General features: G+C 37.4%; 1 protein-coding gene across 4 annotated transcripts in view; it reads left to right on the top strand.

Moving 5' to 3' along the window:
- Positions 1–24,532, top strand: part of LOC139738641 (transcriptional regulator protein Pur-beta-like) — a 72,604-nt gene that overhangs the window by 23,717 nt on the left and 24,355 nt on the right. For 2 of the 4 annotated variants that reach the window (XM_071649255.1, XM_071649257.1), the window contains one exon: positions 6,553–6,662. In XM_071649255.1, the coding sequence (XP_071505356.1) occupies positions 6,553–6,662 (110 nt within the window). The remainder of the gene's footprint in view (positions 1–6,552; positions 6,663–24,532) is intronic. The other 2 variants (XM_071649256.1, XM_071649258.1) reach the window with 1 other exon arrangement.

The raw sequence follows: 24,532 nt of genomic DNA, 5'->3' as shown, positions 1-24,532 counted from the left end.
TGCATGGTGATACACTTGTATCTGTGACGTACTAAATAGCATAATTACATTGTGCATTTCTGAGATTATGAATTATTAACGTTTTGCCTTGGGGAACTTTGCATGCAGTCTTTTATCTCTCTGAACATCACAGTATAGATCTATATGTGGCCAATTGTGCATGCTTTTCTATTAAGTTCTCTTCGTGGTTGGATGAACATGGGATTGTGAAAGTTAGTGTGTGGTTGTGAGCTTTCTCTCTGAATTATAAATCTTCTTATGATATGGAATAAAAATATCAGTTGACCAAAACCCCAGCTGAACTGGTGGTTTACAGTTCTGAATACAGTCTATTAAACTTGAATAGAAAAAGTTCAGAATTGAAATTTACTGTGTAGTGATAAGCTCTCACTTGAGCTACTAATTATAAAAAGGAAAGAAAGTAAAAAAACGGTGTAAAAACAAACCAACGTGCAAGAAACTGTGATTGTCCCAGAATTCCACCAGTTTAACTTGTTGAGTGCATTCTGCGTGTTGAGAGCTTGTAATATGAACCAGAACATCCGTGTAGTATGAATTTTGCAAACTAAAAATACCCTTTTATTTTTTATGCCTCCGCCACGAAGTGGTGCCGGAGGCATTATGTTTTCGGGTTGTCCGTCCGTCCGTACGTCCGTACGTACGTCCGTACGTCTGTACGTCCGTACGTCCGTCCGTCCGCTTTCGTTTACGCGATAACTTGAGTAATATTTACTGGAATTTTACCAAACTTGGTCCAAGTATGAAGTATGATGGGGCAATAATTTGATTAGATTCTGGGTGAAATCGACTAAAGGTCAAAGGTCAAAGGTCAAGGTCAAATCATGAAATTGTATCCGTTTACGCGATAACTCAAGACTGGATGGAGTAAATTTCACCAAACTTTGTTGGAGGATGATGTATGATGGGACAATTACTTGATTAGTTTTTCAGTGAAATCGGACAGAGGTCAAAGGTCAAAGATCAAGGTCAAATCCTAAAATTTATCTGTTTACGTGATAACTCAAAACTGGCTGAAGCAGCTTTCACCAAACTTGGTCCAAGGATGATGTATGATGGGACAATTAGTTGATATGATTTTAGTGACATTGGCAAGAGGTCAAAGGTCAAAAGGTCAAGGTCAAATGCTACAAATGTTGCAATTTCCCCCATATCTATGCAATGCCCAAAGGTATTTTCTTGAAACTTGGTGTGGACATGTACTACTGTGTAAAGATTCTCCAGAGAGAGTTTCATGTCATAAGGTCAAAAGGTCAAAGGTTAGGTGAAAATGTTGCAATATCACTTTTCTCGCAAATGGTTCAATGTATCTTCGTGGAACTTGGTACTTACGCATGTACTGACTGGCAGGGATTATCTAGGGAATTTAGGGGTCATGGGTCAATAGTCAGGGGTCAAAGGTCAAGGTCAACTCCTCAAAATTTTACTATTTCCCTCATATGCTAGTATATGCAATGCTTGCATTATTAGTTTCAAAACTTATTACATGCATTACCTAAAAGAGATTCTCTTGGAAATTTCCAGCCAGAAGGTCAAAGGTCAAAGGTTAAATGTCAAAGGCCAGGTTTCAAAGCCCTCCCCCCCCCCCCCCCAAAAAAAAAAAAAAATCCATTTTGTACCGTCATTACACTCTTTCTTCATACCTTGGAAATTACTCAATGCATAAACTTATAAAAAGGTCTGTCAGAATTCAAGTAAAAATTCTCAATTCCCCAAATATGTGTACCTGCACTCTTAGAAAATTAAAGCAAACCCAGTTCAAGACATTTCTGACAAACCTGTCATTTCAATATTTTGCCAGTTATGTGAAACTGTCATGGATCACACATTGTGAAGACATTGTACTATACGCCTATTGGGAGAATCATGCATTATGGCGGAGGCATCAGTCGCCATAGCGACATTTCTAGTTCTCCCTAGCATATTTGAACAACTTTAGCAGTCCAAAGTTCAATATATTGTTGTTTTATGTTAAATTACATGTACATTGTATGTGTCAGGGTATAATCTCTTGAATCCTATGATGAGACGTACAGTTTTTGATCTATAAACTTAAAAAAAAAATCCTGTGATGAGACGTACAGTATTTGATCTATAAACTTAAAAAGAAAAGAAGTATTGATATTTTGGGAAAAAACAAACAAACAAACAACTCTCTATGAAGAGGTGCGTAGTTATGTGTGGTACAATGTACATGCTGATTTTATGTACAAGTTATCTTTGCAGTGTAATGAGAGGCTGTGAAAATGCCATGTCGATCTGTCGTTGTACATTCATTCATTCTTTGTATTGGGGATGAATGTAGTGAGCATATTGTCTGGAGTGAATTTACTTTAATATTGACTAACATGTTCGTACAGTATCCAATGTGGACTGTGTTCATGAAATCATGAAATAACAAAAAGAACCAAGGGTCATCAAATTTGAATCTCTAATGTTGCCTCTGTCTCCTCATATTTTGTGTGCAGAAACTGTTGTAGTTGTCTATCACTAGGCATAACATTTTTAGATTTACTCCAGTGTATACAAGTACATTGTATGTAATGTGCGACTTGGAGCGTACTTGATATTTGATAGAGTAATCCCTTTTAGTGGCTTTACACACAGGAAGCTATAAGTATGCTGGGATGGTGGTTGAGTCTTTATGAGGAGAGCTATGAAGTATGGGTATGGTACCGGTATACACTGTACATTATATGTTTGATATGAATAGACAAAGCAGTTTAAAGTGCTTGGAATGTGCACAAATGTACCGGTATCTTGCTCACTTTGCTGATCTTTGTCGTAGAAATCCCTTTGTGCTAGGCATGAGAACAGGTATCCAATGAAGTGATTGATCATCATGTTGTATTTTTGTGTTTTCATTCCTCTAAATAAGAAAAAAAACCACCAAGGAAATAAGATAGATTTAAATGAATATAAGCAACAAATTTGCACCTTGTAGGCCTGTATGGAAGCTTTTGTTTATTGTTCATTTTTTGTTTGTATTTCATTTTAAAATATTCATGTCAGTTTTTCTTCCAACTGTATAATGATATTGACTACCTGTAAACTAAAACCTTTGGTTTCTAGAGGAGGCCTAGAAAAAGAAATGAAAGAAAAATGTTTCAATATGTAAAAAGAAAACAAAATGAGTAGGTTTGACTTGCTAAGATCAATAAATTTGTAAACAGGGGTCGCCATGATTGTTATGCATCGCTTGTGCGTAGCATTGATACCCTACACGTGGGAAATTTATTCATGAGGACTATGACTGCGTAGAGAGAAAGAGGGAGAGGGAGAAGGAGAGAGAGGAGAGGGAGAGGAGGAGAGAGAGCCAGAGTCTCTGGGTTACGGGATGAGTCCACAGAGTTCACTATCCCCAGGAACACAGTGAGATGGGGGTCATAGACAGTTCACCGCTGTCTTGCATAAATTGAGGAGGGGCTGAGACTCTGCCGTGGCCGTACTCCTCCAGTACGATGCATCAGTGATGAGTGTGAATAATTCTTTGATGTCCTCCTGGTTTCATGGGACAATATTCCGGACACGTGCTGACTTTTGATAATCCTCCATAACTCCTCAATCTGTGCAACCATTTGGTTGTCAATACTCTGCATAGATGCATGCTACAATTTACAAACATCAATTTTGCATGCAGTTGTATTTCAATGACTCAACACACATTTTCAATCCTTAGTATAGAGCTGATGGGAATCGTACTGGTAGAACATTGGTGCTGCCTTCATTGCGTAATGTGACTTTTCTATTGTGCATGCACACTGAGCATTATTGCTCAATGGAAAGTGTGAATGAAACATGTACCATAGATTCACATGCTGTCATTGTCTAAAAATATTTTTGCATTGTCATGCTGCTGTTCGGGCAGTGTTGAAATGTGCTGTAGGCAAGGATGTCTCAAAGAGGAAGTTAACATGTTTTTGTTTTGTTGTTGTTGTTGTCATTGTTAAAAAGGAATTAGAATTACAATATGACGTGGATAGTCAACATCAGAATAAAAATAAAAGCCGTAATAAAAAGTCAAATCAAATCAAATTAAAAATATTGTTTAAGAGGAGCAAGATGTACAACTGTACAATGTACATTGTGTTACTGCCATTCAGATGCCAGTTTCTCTAACTGTAGTGTGTACTTCTAGTAAATACAAATTATGTACAATGCTCCTACTGTAGCAGTGCAATGTTTATCACTTCACTGCAACAATGTAGTTTTTGTATTAAACTGTTTCTGTGACAGTGAAGTCATATCAACTGAAAACAATTTAAGATGAACTTTGTTGATATTTCAGTCTGATAAAGATGTTTTCAGAGTAGGCCTCTTTTAATTCAGAACAGAGGAAACAAAGTTTGTTAAATGCTGCATTACATTGATCAGTTATGTGCCATGGTGGATAAATGTTTCAAAAACACATGTACAATACTCAGTATGGACAGTGTTTAGATTTATAGTCCCCTATGGTTCTGAATAGGTAAAACAGAAAACAGGAAATGGGGTTTATGATGAGGTAAATTGTCAAAATTCATTATTGCTGTGCTTTGTAATTTGTACTTTGGCCTGTGTTTGATACAATGTTGAAATGTACTTTGCCTTTTTAATAATCACATGATGGCACATTGACTTTATACTAAAATTGTATCTGGCAAAGTGAGAAAATTGTGCTGTGCTATCAACAGTTTAGAGTGAGAAATACAATTTGTACTTCTAGTCTTATAATGAAATTGTTTTATGAGGGGGACATGTAACATACTACTATGTAGATTTTAAGTAGAACTTGCTGAAATACCTCTTTGGTTTCATTTTGTATTCAAAAGTGCATTAAATGTTTTGTGGCCTCCTTTTCTTTTGATGTTTAAATACACACGAGTAGGTGTGCAGTAAAGCATCCTGTGTATTTAAATGCAATGTAGAAATGTGCCTAGTTTATAAACACACAATGCAACTTTAATAATGAACAGCACTTGTGTCTTTAGCATTGTATGAGTTAATACTCAAGCTGATGTGAATATGTGATTTCTACAATGTATTTGACATTTGGTAATTTGTGAGATTTTCAAAGCCAGGTTTAGCCTGGATATTGCAGTATTTTTTTTTTCCACGTATGCCGTCCACGTAGCCCTCTCCCTGCCTTCATATCCCAAACCAAATGTCTGTGACTATCCCAGCTTGTGTCAGCAGGGTTACTTGAGGTCACTTGTCAACAAGCGTGGCAGACCCAGTTCACACCAAAAAATCTATTCAGAAGGTGTGTGTGTGTGTGTGTGTCTACTTGTCGTGGCAGGATTCAGTGCTGTGTGAAGGTTGTATTATTTGTGCAAGTGTGGTTGTGAAGTCGTGTTGGGCAGAATATTGTCAGTGTGCTATTCCCGAGCACCTGTAGGAAGTGGTGTACAGATCGGCATGGCACTTTTCCAAACCACTCCAAGTCAATACGCAGACTGTGAATTGATACCGCAAAATTGCCTGACAAAACAGCAGTGAACCCAACTGTCAGCTGGCTGATTTGAGAGTGAGCAAACCAGCAAATCCGTCTTGTGCAAGGCAGGAACAGTTGCCGAGTGTGAAATACCCCCCCCCCCCCCACATGCACACATCTTTTGGAAAGAACAGCCTCTGTTCTGTGAGTGTCCAATGGCTCCAGTCTTACAGGAATTCAGCTGTTAAACCTGTATCTTTAACCCATCAAGTTGTAGAGTAATTTTGTGGCAGAAACTATGCATTTTGTCCTCATTCAATGTGAATATTACTGCCAATCCTATATTGGAGAAAGACTATGAAAAAATGGACGTGATCTAAGTATCAATTAAACCTGCCTGTAAAACTACAATTTTGCATTTTGCGAGAGAGAGGTTCATTGACTTTAATCTTCTAGAATGTAATGTCAAGTATTAAAGGGTCAATTAATACACATTTTATACATTGTATCAATTTAGAGGCTTTTGATAACTCTGCAACCGAAATAATTGATGGTATTTGACCAGAATAGGGCTCAAATGAATGATGATTTGATGATGATGATGATGATGAGGCAGGACCAATCCGAACTTTTTTTTTATTTCCGGATAGGATTACTTTGTTTTCTTGCTTTGTTTGAAAAAAGAAATAGAAAGAAAATCAAAACAATGAGAACAAGAAATCTTCAGTATTCAATGCATGTAATTCACTTGAAATGCCACCCATTTTTTTTCCTTCTTTTTCTGCAAATTTCAGACAGAGGTCAATTTATTTTTGTTATTGGTAATTTTCATGACATTTTCAAAACAGGTGGCAAGTGACACTTACACTTACAGTTGTATCATCAGTTTGGAGTTCTGTAGGTCATACACTTTAAACGTATTTATGTTTCCTCTGTCTTTATATTTTCCTTTCTTTTGTTTTTTTCTGTTCTTAAAACTGTCCTGGTTTTTCTTCATTTTTCATTGTTTTCCTTTACTTTTTTGTATGTGTCTGACAGTGTGGACGCTGGCTGAGTACAATATGTATAATATAAACTATTTGAAATGTTTTGTGCTTTCTCACTCCCTTTGTGCTGTATAGGGGTCCAGGAGTTGGCAACCAAAACCCTCCACATACAGAGCAAGAGGTACTACCTCGATGTCAAACAGAACAGGAGAGGGCGCTTCCTCAAGATTGCCGAGGTAAGCGAGGTGCGATCAAACGTTCCATCTTCACAAGATTTCATCGTTTGTGTGTGTTTGTACGTAGTGGCATGCATAGTTCTCGTAACGATGTTTAATGCATTTTATAATGGATACATTATTACTTACCCCCTGCTCGTTCATTGAATACAGAAAATATGTATGATTATGGTCTGGTGCATTAAATGTACCATCAGACCATAGATATTCTGTATGTCCTTTATTTTGTAAGAATCATATTTCATTAGATACTTTGGCCTAATATATTACATTATAAATTAGATTATATTTGTAGATAGTATAATAAGTTAAAATTTCCTGTATTTCCCGTGAACAAACAGGTGGTGACAATTTTATCTTTTAATTTGTAGATCTAGATCTGTAGTGAATCTCATACACATTTTAGATGACCAAACATAATTCATATTTCAGAAGCTTTGCTGTACTCGCCACTTGTGCCTTCTTTCATAATTAATTGCTGCAGTGCTGTAACAGTTGCAGTCGTGCAGCTACGATGCTCTCCAGTGTCATCAACATGACCAATGCAAAACACACAGAGTACAACAGGCGCAGTGGAATTCAGAAAATATGGAAAATGTGTTTTGTGGATTGACCAATCAGATTACAGAATTCTCAATCACTTTTAAAGATAAATGTGTGTATACTTTTGATGAAAAATGTGCATGTATTAAATGTGCATGGTCGCGGTGTTTTAGTCAAATGTGTACGCGGGCGCACGGCGCAAGTTTCCTATAGAGACCTACGCTATCGACTCCTCTTTAGCGCTTACGCTTTGGCCCACTTCCCCGAGTCTGAAGAAGTCCGATCCACTGTAGTCAGTGGTCCGATCACAGTTCGGCTCATGATTCGGCTGAGGGGGATGACAGCTTTAGCAAACTTCTTTTGTGATGTCATAATAACAAGCACATACGCACGCACCCTGGCATTACTACAGACTGCGCGATGTGCAGAGAAGACAACGAAGGCAGCGTTACTTTAATAGCAATACCTACGCACTTTACTCTTGATGACAGCTCAACTTCGGTAATCTTCGTATCAATGCTAACGATGATTGGCAGTATCATCAACAGCGCCCTCTACACTACCGGGACTATGCCCCTTTAATTTACATGAATGATAAACTGCCTCCAACTATTAAGAAAGAATATGTGACCGTGCACCTCAAAACGAACATAAAGTCGCACACACTGATTTTGCGTGAGGACTGAAAATAAGTGAAATGGGTCAACCTAGCCGAACTTGACTTTTTCATATTTTCTGAAAGAGCGAGTCTTCTTTTACATTATGCTAAAATTTGGTATCATAAAACGGGGAGGAAAGTGTGGTTTTTAGCAGTTTATCTCGAACATTTTTGGTAGAATAGTGTGATTAGGTGTCTTTGGAATCCCTTTTTCATTTCTGAAACACCTTGTCCACACTCTTCACTTTCAACTCTAATAACTTTTGAAAGAATAGTGCTACTGCTTTGAAAGTTGACATTGATTATGGACAGAATTTGTTAATGAGGCATGTCTAATTTCAGTTTAATCTGATAATCCCTTCATTGTTGTTACTCTGATGCTTTACTTCCTGTTTTTTGTAACATTCATCGCGCAGCCAGCACGGTTTGGTAAAGATTAAGCGCTTGAATAGACACTGTACTTCAGGGCCTCTTTTCTCAGTTCACACTTTTCCAGAGTTTGTGCTTTCTTTCCAATATTTAGATAGGTTAGGAGAGTCCATTTGATTTGAGTTAAACATCATTTTAAAGCTTAATGTCTGCTCTTTTAGAATATGGTCTTAACTAAAAAGTCATGTCTGGCGACTTTTTGTTTGTTTTGAGGTGCAGGGTCACATATGATGAAATTACAGGAAAGGAAGTTACAGTCAACCTTGCCTGAAGTCGAATCTATTTGGAATGAAGAAATAGATTCGACTTAGAGAAAATTTGACATACAAGTTGTACATGTACGAGGGATATTATGAGGGATTAAAATCAATAGAATATAAAAAGAAGAGGACTTGAAAAGACCTTTGACTGAGCCCGCCACACAATAAACATTGTACGACTTACGACTGACAGACTGTGGATCCGAAATAAATCACAATAGTCTCAAAATAAACACGCGTGTTTTAAATTTCAGATCCAAATTCTGTCAGTGGTATAGTCGTGAGTCGTATAGTATGCGGCAGGCTTTAGGCGAATATTCGATTTATGCAAGGTCGACGAAAGGAATGTTGACTGTATTTGAATCCTGTCAAGGATAGATTAAAAAACACAGACACGTCTGAGACTGAGGTGTCAAGATCTGTAGGGTTCAAACTGCAAAGTAGAATGAAGAATTTCAGTGTGTCCAGTTATCTGTATTAACCCGTTGTGTACGGGAACCGGGTGCCCCCTGTTGTGTAGCAATTGGAAATCAAGTAATTCTCGGAAGCAACAGGTTAAACGGTCAGCACTGCCCACTGCCATAGTGCTGACTTATTGCCAGGGAAGCCTAGCCTACCAAGGATGACCATAGTTAGATGTCTGATGCAAAGCAAAGAAATAGTGCACAATCTACAATCTAGCATTATCAAAGAACCAGTCGCTGTCAAACACGCGTGGACTTTCTTTGAGACACAGATGTCAGCCGTTTGAAAACACTTTGAAACTGACGCTGCTCTGACATTATAGAAGGATTAGGTGTTACCAAAGAGGTTTGAGAAATGGAGTGACAACAGTCTCATTCCCTTTGATCCCATGTTTCATGCCGCCACTCAGAATTATTTGAAGTATGTGCTAAACTGGAGCTGCCCCACAAATAGGAAGACAACTGATTCATGTGTCATTGCATCATGACTGGTCACTCTCAAAGGAAGATATGTGTCTTTATGATGGTAATTACTTTTTGCCGTCCCTGCTTACAAAATTAAGCGATACATACACTTGTAATGTGCAGACACGGGGATGTGCGAATAGAAGATTTTCAAAAAATTGATGAAATAAAAATCAAAATTACTCAAATTTATATGACTTTACACTAATCTAACATAAAAGAACTATATTTGAAAATTATACCATTTCAGTTTCATTTGTCGGAAGTGATCGGAAAGATGACAAAATCGGCTTTGTAGTGAGGGTACAGTTTCAAATATTTTCACGACATATATACAGCTCAGGTTTACACTTTTGCACATGATCCTGGACAGGATTTACTTTTGTTTTATATGCTTTATCATTAAGTAAACATTCATTCTATTTAACAAATATACAAACAGAATATAGCCGATATTAAAGTTAGAGTTTAAAATGAATCTTCAGATTGCTCAAAAAGACGGCGGCATGGAACCCTGGTCATCAAAGGCACAAGAGCACCTGTGGAATTCTTTTGTGCATCAATAGAAAAAAATGACAGCTGTTTGAATATTAATTACAGCCAGTTGGAACTCCATCTCTTAAACCACCGTGGTGTTACTACAACTGTAGCAGGAGGAGAGGTCGTATGAATACTGTGCAGCAGTAGCATTGTCATGCAAGAATTCCTTTTAAGAAGAATATTGGAATACCAGCATCAGCCATCACAGCAGGAGGGAAAAGAAAATCAGCTTTTTCGGTGATATGCTATCAGCGTATCACCTATTGTATCTGTATGGAATCTTCCTCTTTTTTTTTTTTATTCTTCTTTCTGACAAATTTTGTGATTAATTTATATGCAGTATCTCAAAAATGAGATGCACGCTTTGTGTCAAGATTTTGAATATTTCATCATGTAGTGTAAAGAATGACTGAGCGTGTGTACCAGAAATTGTTGATGTATTGAAGTTGAGAATAAACCTCATGTGAGAGAAAAAAGGGTGCCTGTTGTTGTCTTCATTCACACACATTATTCCATAGCCATAGAGTATTGCATGGGATAGCGGGACTGTGTGATGCATGCAGGCCGAGGGAGTTATTGCAGGATTGCAATGATCGCCGCTATGACTATATCCTGATACTAGATGTAAACTAACTTGATCTTGCTGTACTCTGCTTTTGGCACTCTCTTTAATAATATTATGTCTTCATTATCAGCACAGAAGCAAGTACATTATCAAATTAGGTAATGAAAAACAAAAAACAAGTTGTCACTTGATTGCATTACATAGCATTGTATGTAAGATTGATTAATTCAGTGAATGTGCCTAGTCACAACACTTTCATTCCGTTCACACAAATCATCCCACTTCACCTCCCTGTGAATGTTCAAACAAGGCAAACTGGTCAATTTCAAATTATGCTTTCTGCAAAGTGGACAAGAATGATACTGACCTCCTGTAGATTCTTTTTTTTTTTCTCTCAGAAGACCAGTGGTTTTCAAGAAATTAGTATCAACTAGACACATTATGTCATACAAGAAATGTAAGATTAAAACAAAACAAAACAAAATAAAAAACAGTTGTGTTTTCAATCTTTGTAGCAGCGACCCTTACCGGAATAAGACAAATCTATATCCATGCTGTGTCTGAGTTGACTTTGATTTTGTAGAGTGGAATCCAACCAGCAGGACAAGGACAGTGAACGTTTTGGCAAAATTGGACAAACTTTGTGAGAAAGTCTTTGAATGTATCATGTATACCCAAAACAGCAATACAAGCTACCCAGTGACACTACTGTTAATGGGTTGAAATCACCCACCGTGATGCAGTGGACAAGGATTACGATGCTCCTACAGTGTATGCTGGAAGTATTTAAACTACCCATATTGGGCTGTGAAAGCTGGATTCAAGGCTCTTGCATTTGACCACTACAGGCCATGCAGTTTATATGTGTGTGGTGCCACAATAAAATGGACATTGAAAAAAACAACAAGATAAGAAAAGAAAAGAAAAGAAAAAAAGACAAATAGAAGTAAAGCTTTTTGTGAGGCTCTTTGTGATTCCGGCAGAGTTTGTGTGTGTTGTTTATTTGACACATTTCACCCGCTGTCACCTTTGATACACAAATATGTTGCAGAGTGTTTTCTTTTTCCTTTCCCATTTAAGGTGCAGTAATTCCGTTATCTGATCTTTATTCCATTCCATGAAGAGATATTTCTTATTCCCTGCTCAAGAAAAGAAAAAGAGAAATGAATGAGAGAGCAGTAACTAGAGATTGTATTGATTTCCTTCTTGTATTGGGGTTGGTGACAGCATTAATTCTGAGGGCTTTTAACACTTTGCACTTTGACTAAATGTGTTTCTGAAAAAAAAAGCATCAGAAAAGAAAAGATGAAGAAACAAAAATTATACTAATCTTCACTGCCAATGTCCTGGAATGTATTTAATTCATGTCTCAGCAGTATTGTTCAATGTGTCAACTGTAATTTAAATAATTACAATATGTGTCTGTTTGCAGTGTTCAAAGCCCATGAGCAGGGTGAATATTTCCAAGCTTCTTGGTGTAGATAAAGTTGGTCCCCTGCATTTGGTACCCAGTCATGACAGCTGGTGATGTCTGCACACTATGCCATGCCGAAAAACACAGAGGGACAGACTCCAAACAGACAGACAGACAGACAATCAAGGGAATTGAGGATGTAAAAATATGAGAACACCCGCTGCAATTGAGTAATATTCCTCTGATGCAGACTGAAAGCAAGGATCATTGTCTATGTTTGAGGGTGAGGCTAACACCCATATTAAAAGTCACTGTGCTTCTACTGACAAAATTGCCAAATGGGCCTTGACACATAACACACACAAATGCAACAATTTTGATTTAAAAACAGGCCCCCCCCCAAAAAAAAAAAAAGAAAAGAAAAATACAAACAAACAATAAAAAACTAATGCCTCGGAACTAACCTTACCAGGAGTAAAAAGTAAAGATATCAACAGAAAGCAAGTAACGATAGTCAAACCAAATGACGAACAGAAATCTGTGAGTAATCTTGCTACATCACTGATAGCTTTTATCTATCATACACAGAAAATGGTATTGTATGTGTGAAGAGTACAAAATACAGTGTTTCCTACTTTGTGAATTTCATGTAGGGGTACCCCCAAAACTGTATACTGTGGTATTGAATCTCTGAAGGTCTCCTTCACTATCCATTCCCCCTCCCCCATACCACCTTTTCTTTTTCTTTTGTCACACCCTTCAGTGCGTCAGTGCCGAGTTACTACAGTATTTGATGTAAACTTGAAGTCTAGCATATCCCCAGGACAGTCCTTTCCATTTCCTTTTATGGTAGATAAGATTCCTTGTAGGGTTTCCTTTAGTACTGGATAGTGCATATACTAGGGTATCATTCCAACCGGTTACAGCTCATTATTCCGAAGGTTCGTTATTCCGAAGGCTCTTTATTCCTAAGATTCGTTATTCCGAAGGTTCATTGTTCCGAATTTCATTTACGGATTAACCAGTCTTCGGAATAACGAACCTTCGGAATAACGCGACAAATTTTCGGATTAACGAACCCTTTTTCATTTTCAGATTAACGAACCTGTAGGTATAGGGAATTTGTGTGTTTCGGATTAACCACCCTTCGGAGTAACGAACCTTCGGAATAACGAACAGCACCCATTTCAACCATTGGGTGTTTTTACTAACAAAATAACTGGATTGAGCACTACTATTAAGAGCTTAGAATTTAATTGTAAACATGGTTGAATGGAACTTTTGATTGAGTTTTCATACATGAATCATTTCTTTGCTTCCACTAATTGTAAAAGACAATTAAGCACCCATCTACAAGATATTTATATGTGAAATTGTGTATACACACACATTTGAGTGGAAGTGCATACAATGTTATCTTTAATCTTGACCTCAAGACCCTTTAGCAACTGAAGAATTTGTACATAATGGCCTATGGCTCCCTAGAATGTATAGCAATATAATTACATAACCGTGTATATTGCTCTCATTTTAACAACTTTCTGAATGACTTGAAATAGCTTTTTAATAGATAATGCATGTTACGTTTTGTCTATTATTAAAGGACAAGTTCACCTTCATAAACATAAGGATTGAGAGAATGCAACAATACAAGTAGAACACATCAGTGAAAGTTTGAGGAAAATTGGACAATCGATGCAAAAGTTATGAATTTTTAAAATTTTTGTGTTGGAACCGCTGGATGAGGAGACTACTATAGCTTGTGAGTCATATGCGTACAACAGTATAAAGAAAATATAAAGAAAATTCAACATATTTTTACTTTTTTCACATTATAAAAGAGCACTTGACTTGGCTCTTTCTAAAGGCAGGGGGAATAATATTACCCATAACAATTGTCGGTAACGAGTCGGGGGAATGTGAACTTTTTTCAGAAGATGAAATTTTGTGAAATTCTCTTTATATTTTCCTTATATTGTTGTACGCATGTGACATCTAAGTTATTCACACACTGCAGTAGTCTTCTCATCCAGCGGTTACTGCACAAAAACTTCAAAAATTCATAACTTTTGAACGGATTGTCCGATTTTCCTCAAACTTTCAATGATGTGTTCTACTAATATTGCTACATTCTCTCAATCCTTATGTTTATGAAGGTGAACTTGTCCTTTAAAGTTATGTTTATTTGAAAGCCTAGTAAGACTTTACCAAGAGAATGGTATGTCACAGAAGTAATTCTGACATACTTTTGTTGACATTTGACCTCATTGAAATGACATAATTATATATTCCATATAATAACAGAAAATGGTATTTAAAGCACAAAGCTGAAAACACAAAACAAAAACAAAACAGATGGGTGGTTTCAGGCATTTTTGATATACACATAGTAATAAGATGGGCAGTTTCAGGCAGTTCAGTTGTTAATGGGTTAAATATAATGTCAATGTCAAACTGTACAGACATTAATAGATGGTGTGTCCAGAATCGGCAAAACATGATTGCAAAACGCCTCTGGACCAATAGCCCATAGACTCCCCTAACTAATAGGAACTGTGGAAGACATGCCAGACGAAAACAATTGTTATTTTTATTTTCTCTCTTTTTTTATATTAACTCGGGGGGGGGGGGGGTGGGGTTGGTTGTGAGAAGACCCCTGTTAAAAGAGTTTCCTGGTCATCTAGCACGAGGTCGGCATATATTTCTGTGGAGACCAGTGAGCCCCCGTTTCTCATTGAGAGAGATGGGCAGTTTCTCTTGTGCACACATGCACTCTGCAGTGAACAGCGCAGATCACCAGAAATGTGTACCATGTTTGCGCCGAGACCGATCAGAGTCCCCTCGTGCGGTAAACACGGCACAACCTCTAGAGGTGATGCTAGAGGTTGTGCCAGGCTGTCTAGCTCAACATTCAAGCCAGGACTCAGGCCAGACTTACGTGCTTTGTGCTGTGGCCGTTTAAAGTTCTCATCATCTGACGTAAACACGACATGACCTCCGGAGGTTGTGCCGTGTTTTGGAGGACTCTAAACGGGGTACAAGACAGCCTATCAAAAGATGATTTGATTTCAAACATGATTGAAGTTTGCTTTTCATTCTTTCCTTTCACAACAAAATAATGTATTTTTAAAGTGAAACTTTTCTCAACATACGTGTACATTGATGGCAAGTTTTTTTCCAAGCCGAACATGCTATGATTCACTTGCTTTGCTGCACAAATCACCATTTATTGTGTAAATATGTAGAGTAGTACATGGGGATACAAATTTCAAAAAAAATGTTTGCACAGTTTTTCAAAACTATACGGCTGTCAGTTATTCGACTCATTGGTAAACAACTTGTTTCTTCATCTTAAGTGTGTATCTGATATACCCACACAAGAAATGGGAAGAAAAATGTATGCCAATAGATAGTCATTTCTGTGAAAATAATGGAGATGAAAGGAAGATATAAAAGAAAGTGGAAAATTCTGGTTGAGAAGGAAAATAAAATGAGAATATAAACAGGGACATTCATTTGGATCTGTCTTATTGATAGGTATGTTTGATAACCATAGTTGGCAAACTTTGTAATTACATGTATGATATACACAAAGTTCATTCTGATCTGTATGCTTTCATTGGAGTGAAATTGTCTTTCTCACACCCAGTTGGGTAGGCCTTTCTGCAGACAAGGTCATGACCTTAGGAGATTCCCACCATTTCCATCAATCTCTGCTCCCATAGTGATAAAGGGAGATGGTAAACAGGAGTTGTCAGTTGTGCATCATGATGCAAAAATCCATTTTAAATTGCCACTGTTTACACACAGCAAAGAAACAAACACATTTTTTGAATCCACATGAAGTGCTTGAATCTCCAAACTGCATATCTAGAAAATGACCTATGTGGGTCACCAGAGAGAGTCCTTTGACATTTGTGCATGGAATGTTGCTGATTCACGTTTTCTCTGTAAAATATGGTAGTTTCCTACATGTTTGATAAGAGTTTTAGAGACCTGACATATTTACATGGAGGACACGTGGTTCTTCAGGCTCTTCATTGTGATTTCACAGCTGAGGAAATCAGTGTCTCAAATAATGCACATATATTGCACAAAACAAACAAACAAACAAGAACTAAACAAAACAAAAACAACTAATATGAAATCCTATTGTTTTGTGTGTGCTTGATGTTACACTGTATTTCCTTTCTACAATTCACATGTCTTTTCGAGTCTGGTAGGTTAAACTTCAATTTAGATGAATATATGTGCTTGCATTCAAGCAATCTATCCTCTTTAAGGTCCAATCCCCCTAGCTTGATTTTCCCTAGTATCTTCCTCTGTGAGACAATGATCTTCGTTCCACACAGCTTTTTCCAATGTGGAGTTTTGGAGCAAATTCTTCCAAAGCTGGATTTGCATTCTGATGCACTCTTTTATGATGTGAGCGTCTGTTAAAAGAAAAAGAAAAAGAAAAGGAGACAAGTAGCTACAAAGAATTGTTTTGTAGCATGGTGTGGGGACGGCACTGCATATTTACAGTCAGAGGGATACCTTGGCCATCCTTGATGGGTGTGTGTCTTCCCCCACCTCTGCGACCGTTCCTGGGGCGACATTGGCGCAGTTGTTTGCTGTCTCCTCCTTTGCTTCATTCTCTCTTGTCAGCTTGCATCGACTCTTAATACCTGTCACTTGTGTGGGAGGTCCTTGCTTTGTGCCAAGATCTGCTATCCTGTCGCTTTTCCTCTCGACGACATTGGCCCAAGTTCAAGTTTATCTGGGGTAGAATAGAAGAGATAGAGGTGAGGGGCAGATCGGGAGGGGGTTACTTGGAGATCTTCAGGGGTGGGTGGACTCCCAAGCAATGTTGTTTAATGTACAAGGCCACACACTGACTTTGAACTTGACAGCAGATAGAGATATAAAAAGCCGTATTTGGCCCGAACACAGATAACCTACCTTGTCTCTTCTGTGGCATCTATGAGAACAGCAGTGCTCAGGAACTAGAGGATGTATCAAAAAGTTGCGCTTGATACTAAGGGGTAAAGTGTGAGCTGACATTACATGATTGGGAAAGAATGGCATAGAAGGGAGATGAGGAACAGAGAAAGAGAGAGAGAGAGAGAGAGAGAGAGAGAGGGAGATATAGAGACAGGCAGATGTACAGGAAAAGAATGAAATAGATAGAGACAAACTTGTATTAGAATTGGGCAGAGAGACATAGAGGAGTATATCAAGGAGAGATACGGGGTATAAAACAGACAGAAAGAGATAAATGAAATGGGATTGAGAGAAAGACTCTTTAGTAGATAAGGTTGAACATGATAGCATCTGGATCCTGATAGCTACAGTATCAAAAGCCTTTGGTTTACCCTATTTTGAAGCCTTAGACAGACTTATGGGATATACAGTGACATGAATCTTCTAGAGTCTTGTTTGGTATTTGTTTCATCCAATTGCTTTTACAGTATCTTTGCAAATATATGTTCATTGTAAGTCAGGTTTCTAACAACAGATTTCTGTGATTCAACACACACTGCTGACATTTGTGGGCTGGAATGTTGAAAACTTAAGAAACAAAAACAAGACTGTACAATATGGACGTTCTTCAACTTTTCAAGTGTGTATGATAAAAAGCGGAAGACATGGCATCAAACCAGGGAGTTTTCACACTTATTTCCTGATAATTTCATTCATGTTTTCCATGTATTGCCATGATAACTGGAGTAGAAATGAAAGAGGGGAGAAGATGCAATTATCCAGAATCGATATTTCCCACAGAAGGGCAGGAAATTTTGTATCATTTCTTTTTTGGTCTCTTTTTATTGTTTTGCGATCTGTTTACTAAATCACTCAGACTCCATTTATTACTCTTGAAAGAAATGAGAAGATTCATAACTCACTTTTGAGTGCTTTTCTGGGAAGATTTTGCTCACTTGGTTTGCTTGTACATACCATATTTTTTTCTTGTTTTTGTTTTTCCATCTACCTGCCTGTATTGGTGTACAGACAGGGACTGTGCATGTACTTAAAACAGGTCAGTATTAGCTCTTTAGTGCATACAGTGTAGATTTCTATTCGCCCATTACAAGTTTTAGTTGCCCTCTGGCTTAAAGCATGTTTTGTTTGTGACACCCTACAGTGATATCACCACCAAAGAAACAAGCAGCAAATAGATTGCACTGATGTGTTTACATTTGTTCGTTCAGGTCCCTGTTTTATGAAGAGATAAAATTGATTATATAGTTGATTTCGACTGTAGGTCTATGGCAGCCTGTGTGGTAAGGAAATTTCGAATCAATTTTTTCTTTTGATAAAATGGGGCCCAGAATCCTTGTAGTGTCAACTTCCAGTGTTAGTGCCAGTATGAATGTGATTGAGAAAGGCTAATTATTCATCACATTTGTGACATCTTGACTTTCACAGAAAAGGCACAAAAGACTGTGATACTACAAACCTTCCAGGGAGCTAGAAATCCATTAATCTGCTTAACCTGAAAGACAAGCTGGTGAGCATCGAGAAACTGGTGCTCGCGTGAAGATGTCTTATTCTTACTGCAATCATTGACAGTGCACTTTAAAAAAAATAATAATAATAATTGTTCAGGCGCTAATAGTGGTGAATGCCAGTGTAGGATATATCACAGTATCTGTCAATTTTTGCCAAAAGTACTTCAATCTCTCACCTTCAAGATTCCGTGTATGGATGTGGAAATATTTGCATGAGTTATTATTCATGCCCGTCAAAGTAAAATGAAATTTTTGTGCTTTTTATTCTGTGGGCTCAAAATACCGAGTAATATTACATATTATAGCAAGCAAAAACTTTGCATGCTTTTTACAATTCATGCTACATAGTTTCATGCTGTGTAAGATGCATGAAAATTTCCACAACGAAAATATTCCACTTTTGACAGTACTCTTCGTTCAAGTTTCCACAGGAAACAATTATTCAGTTCAAAATCCTTAAGAGCAATTCTTTGGGTCGCTCATGAGTGCATACGTACATATCTAAGGAAGATTACCATGGAGGCTGTATTGATAAGAGTGTAGGAAAGATGCTGTTCACAGAGCAGTCATTATCATGAATCAATTATTGTTACTTTTTCTATGCCAACTTAGTATATGTGTGCTGTTTGAAAAGTACAATATTAACATGTTTATTGTTATCATTTTTTTAAATCTCTGTGCTGTCGTTGTATTTCAGTAATTAAGTAATTTCTTAAAATTATTGATGAAAAGTTTGTTGTAAAGTCCGGATTACATGAAGTCCCTTTTTCTTTTTCGATTGTAAGGAACTGCCAATTATATATTCTTTTTAATACATTGAATAATCCCTTGGTTTTGTATTCTTCATTTAGCTGTTTAGTGCATAATACTCCTAACACTCACATAAACAGTGGTTTGCCCACATCAGTACACACAAATATAATTTTATACACACATGGAAGCACCCACTGTCAGATGCCCTAGACATGTACTGCCTTTGAATAGCTGTGGTAAAGTTGTTTCTTTGGAGGGAGAGTGTACTTCCTGTTTAAATGGTGAAGCTGCCTAAAAAGAAAGAAAGAAAGAAATCAAGAATACGTGAGAAAGTCATGCGACAGTCAAGTCAGGACAGGACAGCTCGCCTTGATTGCAATTAGACTACAGTATAGTTGTCAAGTGATCATTAAAGAAAACTTTAGAGCTCAGTTTCATTTGTGTTGATTGTTTGTGGATTGTGTGTGTGTGTGTGTGCGTGTTTTGCGTGAAGGCACTGGTTTCATCGTGGTGGCTAGTTTCATAAAGAAAGAAGAAAAAAAAAAATGGAACTGAACTTTGCAACTTATAAAGAGCTGTGTATTGATTTTCAAATGATGAAGAATTACTCCAGCATTTTGAAGTTCTGAAAATTGTACTTTTCAAGATTTACTCTCAAGATATAAAATGAACAATGGCATCACCTGAAAAAAAGAGAAATGAAAGGAAAACAGAAAAGAAAAGAAACAAAAACCATAGAAATTATTTGCATCACCAACTAAAAGATCAAAAACAAACAAATCTGAAAATTATGTACATCATCTAACGTCCATCGATTTCATAGTTCAAGTTCCCCTTGTCACGGTACACATTGGCAACAGACACCTATTATACAATGTGTGCCTGTCTGAATTTGCTTACACCTCACGCTATGAGTGGCGTGTACATCTCTAATCTGCCATTAATAAAACTCCATCAACTATGGTATACTACGGGTAGGAGCGACCTTCACAGCCGTCGTAATGTCATGCAATTTGTTGGCGTGATTCTCTTGATATGCACCCAAGCCATTGACGATGCCCACTGTGGTTGTTTCCCAGTGGCACTCGTGGCATAAAATGCACCAGAAGAAAATGGCAGCGTCCATAGTACAGGCTTGAAGGAAGAGAGTTCATAGTGTATACAAGTACCGTGGTATGTACACATTTTAGTATGAAATGCAGAAGAAAAAAAAAATGCAAAAATTTAAAGAATGGGGAAGGGGTTTTCTCCTTTTTATCTTTTATCTCTTTCACTCCTCCTCTTCTCTATCTCTCTCTTCTTTTTACAATAAGTGTCAAAATGGATTACATCAGAGACACAGAAAAATGTATTTCACTTTCACTTTTTTTTTCCCCAAAGAAGTTGAAATTTCATGTCAGATTTGTGGCGCTACGTGTTGGAAGGGCTTGACGTTTCCTGTAAATCAGGAAGTGTGTGACTCGAAAAATCTTGCATACAGTTGCGTGAAATTTGCTTCTAAAGAAGAACAAGTTTTAAAAAAAAGAAGAAGAAAAAAAAGGCAAAATGCAGACCTGCCGAGTGTGTAGAATCCACATTGCCTGAGGAATTCATGTCCGAACTTGTCATGCGTTTCCAAAGGTCAAGCCGGTGCAGAGCTCTGCATCACTGGCAGTGCCCTGGACATTCGGCACTTAACCCTCCAACTTCCACGCAGTATCATCTTCCTATAAAATGATCAATGGGTGCTGTAGTTTAGCCTTCGTTTGTACAGCTTACGAGGATAGGTGGCAATATCTCCAATTGATATTGGAACACAAATGTTAGTACTGTCTGTATTGAGTGATGCTCGATGAGGTTATAAGCATAACGTTTGATTGATATCTGAAATGTAAATTGTAAGTTGCGGGAGAAAAAAAAAGTATACACCATTCATTATTCTGCGGCAGCTAAACCTCTAGCCTGTGAAACAGAGGTTGTTATTGAAGGAAGTATTTCACTTCCAAACAGAAGATCTTGCCAGTTAGGATTGGGTACAGTTGCATACTTTTCATGAAATACTGTATCATTGTTATCATAACTTGAAACAAAATAGCATTGCGTAAAATCTGAAATAGTATTCATCAAATGATGTTCATCATATATGTGATTTTACTATTTTGGACTACATTGAACAATCTGGGAAAATGTAATCACTTGTCCAAACAATGGCAACAGGAGGACTCCAGTGTTTGCACCAAACAACGATTCTGCTGTAACTCAACACATGTGCCCGTTTTACACGACTGTTTGCAATGGCAAACCTCAGTGATAAAAGCACACACAAGTTTTCATTCCAGTCGTATGCTGTAGATGTGCCTCTGTTTGGAAAAAAAAAGTCTCAACTTTATGCCACAGGTATACTACAGCATTTCCTGACTTAGACTTCTATTTCAAAAGAGTTTGAAGATGATAAAAAATATTTTATACGTCATAGCTTATTTGTCAAGTTTGTATTCCTACCAGGTACTGGACCTATCCAAGCACCAACAAAGTTTTCATTCCAGTTGTATGTTGTAGATGTTCCTTTGTTTGGAAAAAATTGTCTCAGTTTTATGCCAAGGGTATACCACAAAAGTTCCTTACCTAAACTTATATTTCAAAAGAGTTTGAAGATGATAAAGAATAGTTCATACTTCAGAGCTTCATCATTACACCAGGTACTGCACCCAGCCAAGCACCAACAACATTTTCATTGTGCCCAGTCCTATGCTGTAAAAAAAATGTGCCTCCGGAAGAATTGTCCCTACTTTATGCCATGATTATACCCCAGAATTTCTTGATTTAAACTTATTTTTTATAAGAGCATGAAGATGATCGAGAATATTTCAAAGTTGCACAGCTTCATAAGTTTGTATTCATACCAGGTACAAACATGTATATGAGACCCATCCAAGCACCAACAGAGTTGTTGGTGTGATAAAGCTTAATAGCTGTAGTTTTGCTTTCACAGAGAAAGTGAAGTAGACATTCTGTTTATGCATTGAAATTATGTGTGTGAAATTAATGTAGAGTACTTCAAATAGGGAACTCGGTGTCATTGGTTTAAAAAACATTGCATACAAAATGTGAACGCAATCCCCCCAAATTCATTATGCAGATGATGGTCTTTAGCTTTCCAACCTTTTCAAGTGAGCTATAATTGTTCCCTTTGTGGCATGGAAATGTGATTTGAGCATTATTGCCAACCACATTTTAGTAGCTTCTTGAATAATGAATTGTGTCCATATCACATTTTTTTAACCCTTGCCAGTATGGAAAAGTTGAAAATTGTCAAGTTCACATGATGATAAAATATGCCATGTTTTTAAAAGTTTTTGTTTTTGTTGCTATTTTCATTTTTTCTAAATGTGCCCGTCAATATGCCAAGTTAAAAGAGCATTTAACCAACTAAAAATTACACATTTAAATGTATTATTTGTTCAAATTAGTTAATAGTGAAATTTGTCTTTTAATACTAAATACCTACAGGCTGTATAGTCTGTTTTTATGATGGTATTTGATTTCTTTCTGCATTGTTAAGCTGTTTCTGTGGTGTTTAATTCTTTAATAGCCTTGTAACTTTATCTTTCATGACCCAGAAGTCCCCCCCCCCTTCTCTCTCTCTCTCACACACACACAAAGAAAAAAAAAAAAGCTACAATGTAAAGTGAAACTGATAATTACAGAAAAGCACATCCATTGAAGAGAAAGAAATAATAAACATGTATGCCGGGAATGCATGTAGATCCTGCAAATGTGTATCCTGCTGCTTTTTTTTTTTTCTGTTTAGTGAGTAGATGATATGAAATATAACAGTGGTGAATATAATATTTGACCTTTTACATAAAGCCTGAAAATAATGAATTCAAATGGAAGTTTTAGGAACATCTAAAAGGACATGTTGCAGCACACTGTCAGTTGGAGACAATTAACTACAGTACAGTATGTAAGATGCAAAGCATTTGATAATTCCTTTCTCCCTCAATTACTATGCAATAGATCTCAAGTCAGTGTTGTTTTTTTTTGTCACTGTGTGTTGAACTCAGAATGTTTGTGATAATGTAGATAATGACTTGCTGTCCATGCAATGTACATGTGTGAATATGCAAAACAACAACATTGCACGTACCACCTCTCTTTACTGTTCCTGTGCTGATAGTCTTTTAGTCATGTACAGTGCATGTGGCCAGGGAAGTAGATTGTGAAGAATAAGTAAAAACAGTTTCAGGAGATAAAGTGTGGAAGAGAGATGTCAAATAAAAATGATTTGTTTCTTTGTCCAATTTATGCAATTGTGTTTGTGACCACCTGTTTTGAGAATCTCTCCTAGTAGTTCATACTTCTACTCCATAAACATATAGCACAATAACACACTTACTGAAAAACATCCATCACACATTTACACATGTGCAAACAAAGCACAAAGCTGCACCTCTTTCTTACAGCTGAAGCTAGAGGAGTTCAAAGCTGGAAAACTGTGAACAACAACAAAAATATTGTTTACTTTAATGGTTGGAATAACTCAAGCCTTTGATACACATCCCACGTGGGCAAATATTTCTGTATGATGTGTTCATTCATGAGAAGTTTTTCTCTCCCCTCCCCCCACTCTGTCTTGACACTAGTAAAAAATGTATGCTCTTGGAAATCGCAACTTTGCGAATAGCTTTTGATATCCTCTTTGATCCGGCCAGATCGATGCCAGCGTAGAGCCTGTGTGTGGCACATTGCTGAGGGAGACCGCACTCGACCGGCATATGACCTGTGTAAATGCAGTGACAAATATAGAACGCACGCCGCACTGCACTGAATAAAACGGCGCTGCTGACGTACGTGTAGATTGTCGTGTATGATAATTATGTGCTGGCTGTCTTCTCCTTAACTCTAACTAGACTGGGTGATTTCGCTGTAAATTCTTGAGTTTACTGGCAAATCTCAACCGTGTCATGTCCCCGAATAGCATTAAAGTTCATCCTTATATCTGAACATGTGTTTCATTACATGTGATACTTGAAGGAAATAAAGCCCTTACTGTGTTCTTATATCTTCTTCTTTCCCTTCGCCTGCCTGTTTCTGCCTTGTCTGTCTTTCTTTCAGGAGCATTTCTGCCAGCGTACGTGCAGGGGCAATTCTGGCATATTTCCACATATATACACACGGTGCGCCATGTCACATTGCCACGCGCATGAGCTTTATATACAGTACATGCAGTGTGTGACGACAACGCCTTCTGAGCTATGAGGGCGATAAAGGATTTTAATGCAGCGGGATTTCATCAGAAACCACATGCAACCTGC

Source organism: Diadema antillarum, unplaced genomic scaffold (assembly GCF_040938485.1).
Source record: "Diadema antillarum isolate AM-2024a unplaced genomic scaffold, OU_Dant_1.0 seq00000762_RagTag, whole genome shotgun sequence".
NCBI classification, from domain to species: domain Eukaryota; kingdom Metazoa; phylum Echinodermata; class Echinoidea; order Diadematoida; family Diadematidae; genus Diadema; species Diadema antillarum.
This window is presented reverse-complemented; position numbering and strand designations above follow the sequence as displayed.